The sequence below is a fragment of the Pseudorasbora parva genome, chromosome 1, assembly GCF_024679245.1.
Source record: "Pseudorasbora parva isolate DD20220531a chromosome 1, ASM2467924v1, whole genome shotgun sequence".
In the NCBI taxonomy this organism is placed as follows: Eukaryota; Metazoa; Chordata; class Actinopteri; order Cypriniformes; family Gobionidae; genus Pseudorasbora; species Pseudorasbora parva.
The window spans coordinates 26,827,928-26,845,802 of record NC_090172.1 but is presented as its reverse complement, the minus strand read 5'-3'; the positions used below and the strand labels follow the sequence as shown (position 1 = coordinate 26,845,802).

Sequence of the window (17,875 nt, the reverse complement as noted above, 5' to 3'; positions counted from 1 at the left end):
TTTCACTTTATAAGGGACTTTATAACCATTGATAAAAGTATAAAATATATAGATGGTAACACATTTAAAATTATAAGGCAATATATAAATCAAGGTTTCCTCTAGAAATACTGTCAGCTTATAAATACATATAAAAAACAACATCAAAATGCACATTATAAAGATATACATGCTGTCAAGTGATTTTATGCCATTAACAAACACGTGGTGCTAGGAAGGGCATCATGTTGTGTAAATTATTTACTTTGGTGAATACGTTTTAAAAGAAGGTGACTGTCCACCTAAAGTGCTTCATTTAGTGACTTTCTTTACTTTGATTTGCCTCATCCCCCGATGGACATAATTCATCCCGACAAAGTGTCCATTATCCTTGATGCGGAATGCGAAATGCTTCAGTAAAATCATTGATTTCATGTCAGCATCAGAGCATGGTTTCTGCCTGTGCCTTGTTTTTGGCATAAGATCCGAGCTTCCGAATAATTGTGCAGTGAAAGTGTGGCCGTTCATGTGTTTAACCCCTAAACTGATTCCTGCTACCTCTGTTACTGCAGAGCTCCTCTAGGGGGCGCAGCAGGCCATCTTCACGTGCTCGATAAGGCTGCACGTAGCTGTCCTCCTCTAACAGGATGCGATTGAGAGTGCGCTCGTAATTTATATGCCGTCGCAGCATCAACACGTACTGGTGCCCTTCCTCCAGAAGGGGACAGTCACATTTGTTGGGGGCCCACAGGAACTCACGGTGCTCCAGACGATAGCGGTTGCGGTATGTGTGGATGATTTGAACGTCATAGCGGGTCTCCTCGCCATGATAGACTTTTTTCAGCACTTTAGCTCGAAGTACTGTCACAGCAAAAAAATGTATTGTTATCATCCAATATATTATGTACATAAAACCAAAATTCTGTCATATGTTGGGAGACATACTGATTGAACTCACCAAAATCTTTTTGGCAATACTGTCTCTGGCGCTCACCTTTCCCTCGAACACGTCGGCATTTCCCACAGTGCTCTACAAAAGGAAGAAATGTTTTCATGAAATAGGACACAAAAAAGGTAATCCGTACAAACAACAATTAACAATGGGAATGAACATGTAATATTAATGAAAAATTATGTTTGGCATATGCAAGATTTTCCATGCCAATTGATGTTGTAGTACCGGCACCACTGTACCAAGTTCAATACTGACATTTTCAAACGGTAACGTTGCCAGCCTTTCTGGAGTACCAGGAGTACAGAGTACCACTGATAGATGACTGATCTTTCTAATGCTCCTGTGTGGACAGTTCTTCTGTGCGCTTTGTGACAAGCTTCAGAGGTTTCTATTTACAACATGTTTTATGAAGGGCTGAGAATTATAGCCAATCACAGACGTCTGTTTAGCACATCAACAAATTAGTCAGAATCTGCTCAATAGAGAATTTGTTTCAGTGCAAACTCTCGGTTTTGTAGTGCACACCGACAAATCCCTTCATAATAACCAATGGAATGTAATAATAATCATTTGGTACATTAATATAGCGCTTTTCAATTGTGAAATTCTTTTTACCAATGTGCAGCATCTCGATGATGCGACGGCAGCCATATTGCACCAGAACGCTCACCACACACACCAGCTGATTGGTGGAGAGGAGACAGAGTGATAAAGCCAATCAGTGTATGGGGATTATTAGGAGGCCATGATGGACAGAGGCCAATGGGCAAATTTGGCCAGGATGCCGGGGTTATACCCCTTCTCTTTATTGATGGACATCCTGGGATTTTTAACAACCACAGAGAGTCGGGACCTCGGTTTAACGTCTCATCCGAAGGACGGTGCTCTTTGACAGTACAGTGTCCCCATCACTACACTGGGGTGTTAGGACCCACACAGACCACAGGGTGAGCGCCCCCTGCTGGCCTCACTAACACCTCTACCAGCAGCTACCTGGTTTTCCAGTTGGTCTTCCATCCAGGTACTGACCAGGCTCAGCCCAGCTTAGCTTCAGTGGGAAACCAGTCTTGGGCTACAGGGGGATATAGCTGCTGGTTCGATGTAAACACGAGACCATTTGTGCATCGTAGACAGAACTCAGCGATCAATTCATGATGAACTGAAGTGATTGACAGGATTGAATTTAGAATTGCGATGATTTACATAATAATAATCATAGTGGACAGGACAAAATAAATATATGTTCAGTGTACTGTATTGTTCTTCATTTTAATAACATTGCTTTTTACTTATTTATTTATTTCATTTGAAACAATGATTGTTTAATTAATAACATAATTGTTAAATTTAACATAATTAATTATTAGTGGTCTGCACAGTATTTTATTCATTTTGAGGAAAACTGTATATTTTTTGTGCAAGTGAGATGAGTAAATGCATGCTCACATTTATTCTAGAACTACAATAACTATCATGTTCACACACAGCGCACACCTCTGCACTTACTCCTGATTTTCCTCTACACAGGGACAAGAGAGCTGTCAGTCAATAAATGGGAAAACAAAGTAACTTATAAGCATTAAGTGTTACTTATTTGAAAAAGTAACTCAGATATGTTGTTGTACATTTAAAAGTGATTTGTTACTTTACTAGATACTAGATAAAAGTAATCTGATAACATAAATCAAGTTACTTGTAATGCGTTACCCCCAGCACTGGTGACAACACTAATGACAATGATAAAGTTCTGACCTCTACGATGTATTTCAGGCAGTCGGTTCCTGCGGTTTTCATCTCTTTCCAAACGTGGGACTGGCTGCTGTTGATAGGGGGGCTGAAGGGGCCAGCGAGCAGCGGGACCTGAAAACATGACCTCGTAAATCACAGTCGTATTTACAAAAGGCTCCTAACATTATTATTAAAGCAAATGGGACTCCAGCACATTTAGTACTTCAAATGGACTCCACATTAACTCTCTACCTCTATCTCAAGATCTTATCACAATTTTACAACATGTGTAATTTAAACAAAAGCTTGATAGATTCTTATTTCTAAATACCAGGAATAAAAAGGGTTTTACCCCAGAAAATAGGTTTTGTGACTGGATGTGTTGTAGTAGTGGTTTTTATTGTAGTTGTGGTTGTAGTAGTCATAGTGGTTGGAGGTTCAAATGGCAAGTGGTTTTCTGTATGGTGAGGCTGCCGAAGTTGACTTCTCCCATGATACAGGGCATAACTGTCTGGAGGGAGCCAGTACTCGTATTCTATTCCAGAGTTCTTATCAGTTGACAAGACCTGCAATCAGATCAGTACAAATGAACACAAATGGGGTGCTAGACATTAAGAATCCTGAACTGAAGCTTACCATGATGTGCAGGTCCTCCTGAGTAGGTCCTGGAACTTCAAAACTCTCCCAGGTATCAGCCGAGCGGCGATACAGCAGTTTGGTCCCTGCCACATTGTACTCCCCAGGAATATTGATCTTCCAGTTCCCATTGATCACAAACTGAGAGCGCCCATTCTGGAGTGCTTTAAAAAAATTTTTTTTACAAAAGATGAGTTTTCCTTAAAATATTGAACTACCACAACACAGCATTATTGTGAATTTCTCATACAGAAATTGGACAAAGTGCACAAACGTTTTGTTGCTGCAAGAAAATTGTGCAAAATACCTTGGCTGCATCCGAAATGGCACTTATTTTGAATAAGTATTTACAAAAGTAAGTTACTTAAAGTATGAAGTATGTGTGTAGTATGAATGGTATGAATGTAATTCCCAGTTTACAACAGAAATAAATCAATCAAAAACTTTTATTCTGGTGCAAAATAAATGTCCTATTATCACTGTAAAGCTGCTTTGAGGAAATCTGTGTTGTAAAAAGCTCTATATAAATGAAGGTGTCTTGACTTGACTTGAAAGTGATCCGGACGTACTACATTCACATGTTGTCATTTTCACATGACCTATCAGCCTCAGTTGCGTCACTTCATCTCCATTCAAAAATCGTCTCCCGTGGCCTTGTGCGCACTTCAGAATCTCGCCGGAATTAGTAGCCTATCCAGGTACTTTTTATCTACTCTTTTATGAGTACTGTGAATTCGGACACTTCTTTTGTCACATACTGTTTTTCTCCTACTATATACTATTTGGTAGGGAAGTATGCGATTTCGAATGCAGTCATAATTTTATTGCGCTACTAAAAGAGTAGTAAATGCTTTAATCTGTATTCATCTACAATTATGTCTCACACTGTGCACCTTGGCACTTTTGCTTTAAGAAACACATGTTGAGCCTCCAGTGGAGAGATCACACACAAGGCTGTTCTCTAACCTAGATAGTTTCTGCTGTTATCAGTCACTCTGATGTGTGTGGCTCCGGCTGGGATCATAGTGACCTCACTATACCCAAACAGTCCTGCAGGGAAACAGATAAAAGAGAGTAATGCGCCTCAGCCCATTTGAAAAAAAAACAAGTTATTTCCAACAGGTGCGCAATCCTGCACGTAACCAGGCTGTGTCCGCTGCAAGGCACTAAACTGCAGAATTACGACCCAGGCTGAACTTTTCTCTTGTCCTTTGACTTTTGACCCTCTTTACAGAGTGTTGTGCTGGCAGCCTCGAATCTGTTATACTACTCTCAGAAATACACATGCAAGAGAGGGGGGAATGGAGTAGTTTTCGGACGGCCTAACAATGACAGTATTATCGCTGTGTTTTCCCCGATGTAAACGCTCTGTATTTTCAGTTGGCGAGAATGAAGGAAGCTTTTAAAAGAGGTTCTGTTTCATGCAGAGAAGTTCAAAGGCAGAGGTGTCAGTGTTCGAAGTGTGTAGATATGAGTGAGGGAGAGAGAAACAACCAGATAAAGAAGAGAAAGAGAGGTCACTGTCCGCAAGAAACCACTTAATCTAAGTTCAAAAGTTTGAGGTCTGTATGATTTTTTTTAAAGAACGCATTCAACTGACCAAAATTTACAAAAAAAAATGTCTATTCAGCAAAGTATCCTGAACTAAATAATCAAATTAGCACCACAAGTTTCTAAAATTGATATTAGTAAAAAATATTTGTAAAAGTGTAATTGTACAGTTTGAGGGCCATTATACTCTAAAATAAACTATTCATTTTAATGTTGTAAAGTCATATAAATAAGATTGAGCATATTTGTAAAATTCAAAGTTTATTTTTCTGTTCTACTGAATCAGTGTGAATGTATTTAGATTCATAGCTGACCATTGATCTGCCCATTGGTTTGATAAACACTTCTGTGATGAAGGCAGGTTGAGTTGTGGCCTCCACACACCATGCAGACGTCCTCTTGCTGCTGAGATCCAAAGATCAAGTCACAACCTGGCTTCTGCACACACACACACACACACACACACACACACACAAACCCTGCGATTAGAAGCCAAAATATCAAGTGCTGTCACATTGTGTTTCAACAAGCTGATCTCACAACACTCCTGATGAAAACTGGAACAGCTCATGGCCTACAGAGTCTTGGAGATTTTCCAAGAAATAAATGCAGACACTACCAAAGAGTGAAGCATCTAAGATTAAAGATCCTCAAAATAAATGCATTATCTACTACACACAAAAAATAGTTTTCATCCATTCATCTCCGCATAATTTCTAGGCATGTGTATTTATTGTATGCATTTTCAACTGTATTTAATCTTAAATATAATCAGAGTGCTTGGATTAACACTGTAAATTGAATCTCATGCTGTTGGCCTACCTTAGTTCCCAACATGCACTAAAGCATACCTCATGCAGATTGCTGTGTATTGTTTGCTGCTTTTACTTATGCTGTTGTTTTTGTGTTTGTCATTTTCAGCTATTAAATGTCTAATCACTGTTTTGGAATATGTACACACTACAGTTAAAAATCTGGGATCTGTAATTGTTTTTAAATAAAGACATTAATGCTTTTGTTCAGCAAGGATGCATTTAAGTTGATGAAAAGTGGCAGTAGATACATTTATAACGTGGATTTCTATTTTAAATAAATGCTGAACATTTTATTCATCAGGGAATCATGAAATACATGTATCACAGTTTCCACAAAAAACATTAAGCAGCTGTTTTCAACACTGATAATAATAAGACATGTTTCTTGAGAAGCAAATCATCATATTAGAATAATTTCTGAAGGATCATGTGACACTGAAGACTGATAATAATGCAGAAAATGCAGCTTTGCATCAGAGGAATAAATTACATTTATATAAAATAGAAACAATATTTTGAATTGATAAGCAGCCTTAATGAGCACAAGAGTATTCTTTCAAAAACATTAACGTCTTAAAATCAGCCTCAAACGTTACTGTATGTAGAAACAACAGAGCAATTCAGAATGCAGAATACCTTTTTATTCTAAAAAAATATGTATTATTTTTGATATCAACTTTCATCAACTGAAACTCTGAAACCAAAATCAATCTCTTCAATGTGGAAATCAAAAAAAAAAATTGATCTTCATTTCAGTGGGAACTGGGTTCTTTGAAAATGTATTGAAGTTTGGTTTTGATGACAAGAAAAGACATCAAAGACTATTAGGAGGGACAACACAATCTGCTTTAACCTCCATTACAGAAGTGTGTGTGTGTGTGTGTGTGTGTGTGTGTGTGTGTGTGTGTGTGTGTGTGTGTGTGTGTGTGTGTGTGTGTGTGTGTGTGTGTGTGTGTGTGTGTGTGTGTGTGTGTGTGTGTGTGTGTGTGTGTGTGTGTGTGTGTGTGTGTGTGTGTGTGTGTGTGTGTGTGTGTGTGTGTGTGTGTGTGTGTGTGTGTGTGTGTGCGCTCAGATCCACAGGTCCAAACAGAGGCAGGTGAAAACAGATGGGCAGCAGAATGACAGAGATCTCTCTCTGAGCCACCGCACACAAACATGAGTAGGATCATGAGGCCCAGGCAGGGATCAAGACCATTCAGGCAGAAGTTTGGCTTAAGCTCCAGAGAGCAGGGGTGGAGGAGGAGACATCAGATGTAGAAGGGAGGTGTGCAGGACTACACTGTCCTCAGCAATTCCTGCAGGATATAATTAAGCCACTCTTTCTATTTAGACCTCTTGTGCACTCCATTTCACGGAGGTACAACCCTCCTCCTAAAGCGTGACCTCCCGTTCTGTCTCTCCTTATCTCTTGCTTTGCCTTTCTCTGCCCATCCTTCCTTAATCTCTATAGTTTGTGAAATAGGTGTTCTTAATGGCACATTCCCATGATTCAGGGGGCCTCAGAGGGGCAACAAAACACACACACACACACACACACACACACACACACACACACACACACACACACACACACACACACACACACACACGCAAAGTGTGCTTCACACATATGGATTCAATCTGCTACATGGTGCTAATGATTGGGCCCCACTATATGCTTCTCTTTCCCAGTCCTCATGTGACGGAAACAAAATTCACACCAGTATGACTTTAGAGAGTGATATATATATATATTACAGAAGTTTCTTCTGCTCATCAAGCCTGCATTTATTTGATCAAAAATTAATTTAAAAAAATTATATTGATATATTATTACAATTTAAATAATTGGTTTTCAATTTATTATACTTTAAATTATCATTTATTTCTGTGATGGTAAAGCTGAATTATCAGTATCATTCCTCAAGTCTTCAGTGTCACATAATCCTTCAGAAATGATTCTAATATGATTCATTTTCAAAGTTGGAAACAGTTCTGCTGCTTAATATTTTTTCATAACCTGTGATACTTTTTAAAAATACTTTGATGAATAAAAAGTAAACAAAAATTTAAATAAAAAGAAGCAAATGTTTTAAAAATAGAAATATTTTGTTAAATTGATACAAATTGATAGTCAAGGAGATTTATATTATTTAAAAATATGTTTTTATTTTGAATAAATGCAGTTCTTTTGAACCTTTTATTCATTGAATATATTAGGCAGCAGAACTGTTTCCAACACTCATAATAAATCAAAATATTAGAATGATTTCTGAAGGATCATGTGATTGGCTGAATGTCACGTGACACTGAAGACTGGAGTAACGATCACTCTCTAAAATCATACTGGTGTAAATTTTGTTTCCATCACATGAGGACTGGGAAAGAGAAGCATATAGTGGGGCCCAACTTGCAAAATAGCAGGGTGTTCAAATACTTATTTTCCTCACTGTATGTATGTATATATATATAGATAAATGTATGTATGTATGTATGTATGTATGTATGTATGTATGTATGTATGTATGTATGTATGTGTGTATGTATGTATGTATGTATACAGTCAGGAAAATTAGTATTTGAACACCCTGCTATTTTGCAAGTTCTCTCACTTGGAAATCATGGAGGGGTCTGAAATTGTCATTGTAGGTGCATGTCCACTGTGAGAGACATAATCAAAAAAAATCCAGAAATCACAATATATGCTTTTTTAACTATTTATTTGTATGATACAGCTGCAAATAACTATTTGAACACCTGTCTATCAGCTAGAATTCTGACCCTCAAAGACCTTAAAATGTCCACCTTCCACTGTTGGAGCCATCATTAGAAAATGGAAGAAGCTAAACACGACTGTCAATCTCCCTCAGACTGGAGCTCCATGCAAGATCTCACCTCGTGGGGTCTCAATGATCCTAAGAAAGGTGAGAAATCAGCCCAGAACTACACGGGAGGAGCTGGTCAATGACCAAAAAAAGAGCTGGGACCACTGTTTCCAAAGTTACTGTTGGTAATACACTAAGACATCATGGTTTGAAATCATGCATGGCACAGAAGGTTCCCCTTCTTAAACCAGCACAGGTCTAGGCCTGTCTTAAGTTTGCCAATGGCCATTTGGATGATCCAGATGAGTCATGGGAGAAAGGTCAGATGAGACAGATGAGTCATAATTCCACTAAACGTGTTTGGAGGAAGAAGAATGATGAGTACCATCCCAAGAACACCATCCCTACTGTGAAGCATGGAGGTAGTAGCATCATGCTTTGGGGGTGTTTTTCTACACATGCGACAGGGTGACTGCACTGTATTAAGGAGAGGATGACCATGTATTGCGAGATTTGGAGGAACAACCTCCTTCCCTCATTTATAGCATTGAAGATGGATCGACGGCTCGAGGCTGGGTCTTCCAACATGACAATGACCCGAAGCACACAGCCAGGATAACCAAGGAATGGCTCTGTAAGAAGCATATCAAGGTTCTGGCGTGGCCTAGCCAGTCTCCAGACCTAAACCACAATAGAGAATCTTTGGAGCAAGCTCAAACTCTGTGCTTCTCAGTGACAGGCCAGAAACCTGACTGATCTAGAGAAGATCTGTGTGGAGGAGTGGGATATATATTGCTGGGTAGATAACTTACAAATTCTAATCAGATAGCTATTTAAAGCAAATTCTAAATAAAACAATTCAAAGCACATTTTCGGTGGGGGTGTACATTTTGTGATAATTACCTATTATGAAATTGTGTCTTAACCAGCTACTCACCAGACACTTTCCATTCACACAGACTGTCCCCTGATCTGATTGGCATGGTGTGCCATCAAGCACCCGTCCAAAGTTGTAATAGAAGTTGTGTCCAATAGCCAAGCAGCTGAGCTCACACGGGTTGGAGCCTGAAAGCAGTATAAATCAGGTTTCATTTAGTATAAGCACGAAGCAGAAAGAGAAATCCACACAGTAACACAACACATGCTTCAAAGAGAAGAGTCATGCTCCACTGACCTCCATGAAAGGTAGTCCAATGGTAACTGCTGCCAGCGACCAGGGGTCTGTCATTGAAAGCTTTACACTGTAGTTCTCTGAAGTCCATAGAGTCAGCAGGACACTCCTGATGTTACAAACACAAAGCTCAGGAGAGAAAACATGCATATCTAAAGCTGCTAAAGCCCTCATTCATTAACACTCTTTAAATCATTAAAACACATGCATATGTGCACTGACACAATGCACCCATAAATCTGGGATTAACATATTTCCCAGGTGATGGGATCACAGGAGTGTAAATGGGGTACAGATCATTTTGTGATCTGATCAGTTAAACCACATTCAGAGGTAGTCAGGAACGTATCACCATATCGTATTTGTTGTGCACACGCTAATCCATCTCAATACGTCACAGATAACAGTGAAAGGCCGCTTGTCTTTTTGTCATCAAATGTAAAACTTTTGTTTTACATCATAACATTAAAGTGTCCTTAATACTCTATTTTAAAAGATCCTAATTTTGTTTTGGAGTTCTCCTACAATAGGTTTACATGCATCCAAGGTCAAAAAACACTTGTTAATGTTAATTTTCTCATAACATACATTGTTACACAAAATTGTCCAAAATGTCTTGGTATGCTGAAGCATTTAGAGTTCCCTTCACTGGAACTAACGGACCAAGCCCATCCCTGAAAAACAACCCCATACCATAATCCCCCCTCCACTAAACTGTAAACTTAACATCAATGCAGTCAGGGAAGTACTGTTCTCCTAGCAACCGCCAAACCCAGACTCGTCCATCTGATTGTCAGACAGAGAAACATGATTGGTCACTCCAGACAACACATCTCCATGCTCTAGAGTCCAGTGGTGGCGTGCTTTACACCACTGAATCTGACACTCTGCCATGGAAACCCATTCCATGAAGGTCTCTACGCACTGTTCTTGAGTTCATCTGAAGGCCACAAACATTTTCGAGGTCTGAAGCAATCGACTCTGCAGAAAGTTGTCAACTTCTGTGTACTGTGTGTCTCAGGATGCGCTGAACCCGCTCTGTGATTTTACGTAGCCTACCACTTTGTGGCTGAGTTGCTGTTGTTCCCATTTGCTTCCACACTATTATAATACCACTAACAGTTGACCGTAAAGTACTTAGTGAGGAAATTTCACGAATGGACTTATTGCACAGATGGCTGCACAGATCACGGTACCATGCTGGAGTTCCTGATGTTTGTAGAAGCAGTCTGCATGCCTAGGAGCTTGACTTTATACACCTGTGGCCAGTTCTTCTTCTTCTATGCTTTTTCCTGCTGTGGAGGTTAGCAAACAGCGTTACATTACTGTGCGCAACTCCTTCTGGATTGGAGTGTGGATTACCTGTTACTGACTGTATTTGTCGTCTGACTGTATGCACCGAACAATGACATCCATACCATGATTGTTCAGGATGAATACATGTACCATTATACCCCTAATATGCAGTGATACGAACAGGAACATTAACGTCTGTTTATCTGTATAAATTCCATTGCAAGCCCTCATTCTTTTGAAATTTGCAGCACTAAATAGTATCTTCTTGACATGTTGACAACACGGACCAAACTCTTCCAGGCCTCAGCTACAACGACAGTGTTTGAAGGTGGGTCAAAGTAGACATTTGCAGGCAGCCAGTGAAGATCAAAAGCCGCCACTATTCACATTTATTACATTGTTCTGTAGGTTAGTAACAGGAAGTTTTAACTGAAATTGCTCGAATTGACTATTTTCAGGTAGTTCAGAATTGATTGTTTGTTTTAGAAGACAATAAGTTTATTTGTCCTGCAATTTGATCTTTTAAACTTTGCAAACCTTTTACATTCACAAACATTACACAATGCATGAAAGACAATATTCAAAAAAGCAAAATAGGGAAAATTGTACATGCATCAACACACATTATGTATTAAGTGATGTATAAAAATGAAGTGAAGTTATGAAATTGAAGACCATCAATTTGAAATCAGATATGTTTGAGGCCAGACGACCACTTGTCCAAGCAATAAATACAAGTAATTCAATACACAGTAGAATTACATAACTTGTGTGTTAATGATATCGATAATATGCACTGAAGATAAGGTGTGACTGAAATGTATTTCTATTAAGACATCCTGTTCAAGCTGTCAAAAAGTGTACTGCACCTTTGAGTTACAAATTTTGTATTGCCTGGTGTCCCCTGTGCACGGCCCTCCTACAAGATTCCTAGAGAAAAAAACAATAACAAAGATGTCAGATGCAACAAATTAGTGCATTTAAACTTTTAAACAAATCACATGAGCATGATCAAGCAGAACACCAAAAAGGCCATTTACACAGAATGTGTTCTTGCATTCTTCAATTTTAGAAAAAAAAAAAACGTTCTAAAATTGAAACTTTAGGGCTACAACAACATGTGACCGGAGTCACTGAAGCACCCTTAAAGGAATTTTTTCTTTGCCCCGTGGGTCATCTTACTCTAGAATTTTTGCATAACTATTCTTTTACACTGATTCTTAGTTGTGATGCAATAGACAAAGCCTATACTTCACCTGGTGATGCAGGTGCGTGTACGGACAGAGGCCCCTCCACCACAGGAGCGCGAACACACAGACCAACGGCCCCATGAGGCCCACTCATTCATGAAATGCATTTGGCCACGCATCTGTGGTCCCTCACCTCCCAGCTCTACTCGTCTGGATGACTGCAAATATATAAACAACAAAGTGCATAGAAGGTTGCGGAACAACAACAAAGAGAGACGGCAGGGGTTGCAGATTTGATCGACTAACATGTGCTATTGTGTTTTCAGCAAGCTCAATCATTAGAACAACAGTATGTAAAAAATATATAGTTTTTGAACAGAAACGTTTGTTATCAAGACATTTGATGTATGTTAAAGGGTCATGAAACCCTTTTTTTTTTTTAGATATGCACATGAAGTCAATGAAAACAGCAATAACACTCAACATGTTTATTATTAAGGCGAAAAAAGTTACGAATGTGGTGATTGGCTGCTGTTTCAGAGCTTTCTCTGCATTATTCATGAGAATAAACTCTTTAATCTAATAACTACAGTGTATTATGCATGAGATCGCATTAGAGCGAAGAATTGTCACACACACACACACACACACACACACACACACACACACACAAACCCGTTTCAGCTGTGATTGTTCACCTGTCTTTCAGCTTTCAGTTTGGACACATTTCCTTCAGTAAAAGACAGAATTGTTGTTTGCATTTTCCCCAAGATGTGGTCAGAGCTGGAGTACCAACACATATAAAACATGACTGTAACAATATTTAATATGTAACAACACGCGGAGCACATGAGAGCAGTTTCTGTGGCGACAATGAGTTTAACAAACAACACTTGCAGCATTAATCCTAGTTGGACCAGGGCAAGCGTGCTTCAAGTTTTTATGGACACATGTATACTCTAGTGCTCCAAACATGAACCAGCAACATGAATGTACACATATTGAATCGTCTTCTTCAAAATAAAATATATATGCAAATAACCTACACATCTGATCATAAACGCAATGAAAGCGTGGATTATTCTGATACAGAAGACTGATTTATTCTTTCTGTGTCATTTGTACGCAGACTGTAGTGCTTGTGTATTAGATTTGTTCATGATAGTTGTTAGTAGTCTCTAATGATGAGACTGATGGGACTTTGTTGTCAGTTTTATATATTTTTAAAAAGGGCCTACACCCTTACAATTAAAGGTGCCAGGAAGAACCAAAAATCTGGTTTCACAGTGATGTCATAGAAGAACCATTTTTAGTTCAACAAAGAACCGTTTTGTGAAAGAACATTTTTTTCTAAACATTTTATAGTCTAAAGAACCTTTTTGCACTACAAAGAATCTGTTATGCAATGGAAAGGTTCTTTGTATATTAAAGGTTCTTCCTGGAACCATACATCCCACCAAAGAACCATTTAAAAGAGCTTTTATTTTAAGAGTGTACATCAAGGTGCATTTAATGACACTTTCAGTAACTGAAGCTATCTTGTGTTTACAGCATAAATTATTGCGCACTAGTGCTCAGGACACATGATATAAGCGGACACCAAAACATTTCCTGCTCATCAGCCATACTAGACTGCACATGACATTTGTGGAAGTGTTTGAGTGTTCCCCAGGTGCGAGACTGAGGACGCCACATTAGCTATATTGCACACAGCCTCCATTACACAAGTGGTATTCTTATCAGACCACCACTAATCGTCTTCAAGGATAACATTACTCTGTCATTCTTAGATCCGCTGCTGGCTTTGATCCGAGACAAACAGGCAGTAACAGCCCATGAAGAGTCAAGAGCTTCCAAAGGTTGCCTAAAGCCTAACCGTCCCCTGAAGGTGTGTGCGTTTTCTTGTAAGCCTAATGTAGGTGTGGAGAGCATGTTTTTCTGCTTCTATCATGTTAAACAACTTCATACACAGCAGCTGTTTGTCTTCCCAAAATAATATTCATCTATGGTATCACGTAAATCTAATTTAAGCAACATCTAGAGTCACATGAGGTGTGTAAACACGTCGCAACAAAATGAAATGATTTCGCATTACAAACAGAGCATTGAACTTGCATTCCAAAGTTTGATCCCTAAAGGGATGTTTTGTTGGCACACATATGACTGCTTTTTGGTCCAGGGCTTTGTAACGGTTCCTAAGGATTAACCCTTTCAATGGAAATATTACAAAAAGCAGAAGATTTTGCTTAATTTGGCTGGATTTATTTAATAAGGGTATAATGTCAGGGATCGTTGAAAACTGTCAGAATCGTCTAACCTTATTTAGTCTAGAGACCTGTGGTGAATAGAGCTCTAATAATGAGTCAGGATGTCTATCTGTGAGGGTTAAAATGACAGATGACTGCACACACACAGACACAATAGAGCTTTATGACCGACGTCCATCATCTTCAATACCAGAATGACCTGGAACTGCCCTCATTATCGTATAGCAAAGACTCAAATTAGTGTTGATGACAGTCTACCATGGGGCCCGTGGGCAAGGCGGATTAATGAAATCGACCTTTCACCTTCAGAACACCAGCTTCCCACCAAAGGCAAGATATAAAAAAAAAGATATGTTGACTTTGAAGTATGTTTCCTGTCGATAGGTCCTGTTTGTGTTTTTAATACTGATGGTGAAAGTCATTCCAGTGGAATGAGGATGATAATGACTGGAGGACATGACCTAGCTTGGATCTCGTACTTAGGGAGGGGAACTGGGAAAATGACTGGGTGAGGTCCAGAAGGTACCAAAGGCAAAGTAGTACATGCAAACACTTTCTGTAGTTACCAGTGAAACATAAACGGTTGTTCACCCAAATGTTAAATGTGCAGTGTGTAATATTTATCTATTGACAGAAATGCAAGTAATATATATAACTGTTTTAAGTGGTGTATAATGACCTTACTTAATAAACTGTTTTTATTACCTTAGAACGAGCAATTTCTATCTATCTATCTATCTATCTATCTATCTATCTATCTATCTATCTATCTTTCTATCTATCTATCTATCTATCTATCTATCTATCTATCTATCTGTCTGTCTGTCTGTCTGTCTGTCTGTCTGTCTGTCTGTCTGTCTGTCTGTCTGTCTGTCTGTCTGTCTGTCTGTCTGTCTGTCTGTCTGTCTGTCTGTCTGTCTGTCTATCTATCTATCTATCTATCTATCTATCTATCTATCTGTCTGTCTGTCTGTCTGTCTGTCTGTCTGTCTGTCTGTCTGTCTATCTATCTATCTATCTATCTATCTATCTATCTATATACATTAGGGGTGTAACAAAAACCGTATTCGTATTGCGAAGCTTTCGGTTCGGTACGCATTATGTACCGAACGGTTCTTGGACTAATTAACTACATTTGGAAAATAAAAAAGTGTGTAAAATATAATGTTATGCGTTCAACAAGGTAGCCCAATAACCAAAACGACTTAACAGGCAATGCCCCTGACACCCCCGAAGAAGAAAAAAACACCAAATATTTTGGTGTTATCAGCTGACGTTATCAGCTGACTTTAATATTTATTTATTTTTAGGTTGTGTTGTAAAGTAACCAAAATCCAACATCAAGCCAACGTCATAATAGTAACGTCCACACAATGTCAAATTCTAACATCATCAGACGTTGATCTTTTGTTAGTTTTAGGTTGTGTTGTAAAGTAACCAAAACACAACGTCCACACAACGTCATAATGGTAACATATATACATCAAATTTTAACATCATTAGACGTTGATATTTTGTTAGTTTTAGGTTGTGGTAGCTAACCAAAATCCAACAGTGAGCCAACGTCTCAAGCCAACATCATGTCTGACCTCTGTTCATCTTCAGAACACAGTTTAAGATATTTTATATTTAGACTGAGAACTTTCTGTTCCTCCATTGAATGTAGGCACACTATACTGTCCCTTTCAAGAAAGGTAATAAAAACATCATCAAAGTAGTCCATGTGTGACCTCAGCTGGTTAGTTAGAATCTCTTGAAGAGATTGAAGAGATCGAAAATACATTTTGGTCCAAAAATAACAAAAACGACAACTTTATTCAGCATTGTCTCCTCTTCCGTGTTTGTTTTCAATCCAAAAGCAAAGATTCGTACAGTTATGAATCAGTGAATCGATTCAGAATTCAGATCGGCAATGTCACGTGATTTCAGCAGTTTGGTAGACACGCGATCGGAATCATAAATTAATACGCTGATTCATAACCGTATAAATCTTTGTTCATGGATTGAAAATGTATTAATTATTTTACACTAACTATAATGTAGTTATTAATTATGTAGTCATTTTTGGACCAAAATGTATTTTCGATACTTCAAGAGATTCTAACTAACCAGCTGATGTCACATATGGACAACTTTGATTATGTTTTTATTCCCTTTCTGGACATGGACAGTATAGTGTGCATATTCAATCGAGGAACAGAAAGCTACCTAAACCTAACGACATTAGGGTAAGCAATTATTGAAAGGATTTTAATTTTTGGGTGAACTAACCCTTTAAGCCTTACTTTAAGCAAAGTTTACATAAAATCTTCACATGTGTTTCAAAAATGGGTATAAGTGCTATGAGTTTGTAATGACATTAGGACGAGTGAGTAAATTATGACAGTATGTAACATTTTTGGGTAAACTAAACTAACAGTATTTTTTCAGAGTTTAAAAAGAGTGCACGAGTCAAACGGCATGATTTCATAACTGTGCATTTCTGAATTGTGTGTAAACAGCAATTTCAAAACAATACAGGGTGGCATCCCAGTCTCTGAATCCCCCTAGATGAGCCTGCCAGGAATGCTATGATTAAGCTCTGCTCTTGGCAATCAATGGGAAAGACAACACACTAGTTAAAGTGAGCAAAACCTTGACAGAGAGCAATCTGAACATATCCAACTGACTGTTCAAGGTGGTCCTTAAAAATGCACTTTAAATGCATGACAGGACTAAAACTTTCAAATTACTTTTTTATTTTTTTTTTACAAACAGTCTATAAACTGAAGCATAATGGGACAGGGACCATCTTACAGGCAGAGATGACAGGCAACCTGGAGACAGCAGCAGTGTAATGAAGGTGAGGGCCTGGCACAGAGACAGTTTCCTAGAGACAGAGAAAATAAATCATGTAAATCAATCACCAAATCCACTTACAAACCACCCTATTTGACTTTAAAATGGAGTTTGGACAGAGACTTCAGGGCTTAAGGTATAAGTGCTGTGTTGCGCTACATTAAAGACTCGATTCATGACAACAAATAGTGTCAGTGTGTCCTATACATTGAGAAATCACCGCCACTGAGAAAACATGTTTATGTGCATTTTTAGAGGATGAGTCTGACTCCCACCAATGAGGTCAGAATACTAAGAGACCACACAACGATTGACTCATCAAAGGAGCAGCTTCTCAGAAACTCTTTACAGCTTTGCTAAAGCCCAACTGTCTCCTTTGCATTGTTGCAATGACTATGAATTTGAAATGTTCACAAGTTTACAGGGGGGAAACTGATGTAAACATCCCATAATATCCCTTTCTCCAGTACAAACAACATTGTCTTTGTAATCTTCTGTGGACATGTGCTTATTTGCCTAATGGTTTATTTTATTGGACTTTAGTGGGGACACTGGTCAATTATAAACAATACACTCCCATGAAGAACTGATTCAGACAAACAATATCCTAATCATAGACACTGTGAATAAACAAGATACAAAAAA

General features: G+C 38.5%; 1 protein-coding gene across 1 annotated transcript in view; it reads right to left on the bottom strand.

Annotated features, from left to right (window-relative positions):
• adamtsl5 (ADAMTS like 5) overlaps positions 1-17,875 on the bottom strand; it is a 20,177-nt gene continuing 2,302 nt past the window's right edge. Inside the window, exons 2-13 of the mRNA XM_067437435.1 lie at positions 17,189-17,261; positions 12,192-12,343; positions 11,805-11,865; positions 9,643-9,748; positions 9,406-9,533; positions 5,164-5,287; positions 4,265-4,348; positions 3,299-3,462; positions 3,015-3,228; positions 2,687-2,794; positions 938-1,009; positions 1-840 (exon numbers count right to left, since the gene is read on the bottom strand). Coding sequence (XP_067293536.1) covers positions 512-840; positions 938-1,009; positions 2,687-2,794; positions 3,015-3,228; positions 3,299-3,462; positions 4,265-4,348; positions 5,164-5,287; positions 9,406-9,533; positions 9,643-9,748; positions 11,805-11,865; positions 12,192-12,343; positions 17,189-17,261 — 1,615 coding nt within the window. The 3' untranslated portion in view covers positions 1-511. The remainder of the gene's footprint in view (positions 841-937; positions 1,010-2,686; positions 2,795-3,014; positions 3,229-3,298; positions 3,463-4,264; positions 4,349-5,163; positions 5,288-9,405; positions 9,534-9,642; positions 9,749-11,804; positions 11,866-12,191; positions 12,344-17,188; positions 17,262-17,875) is intronic.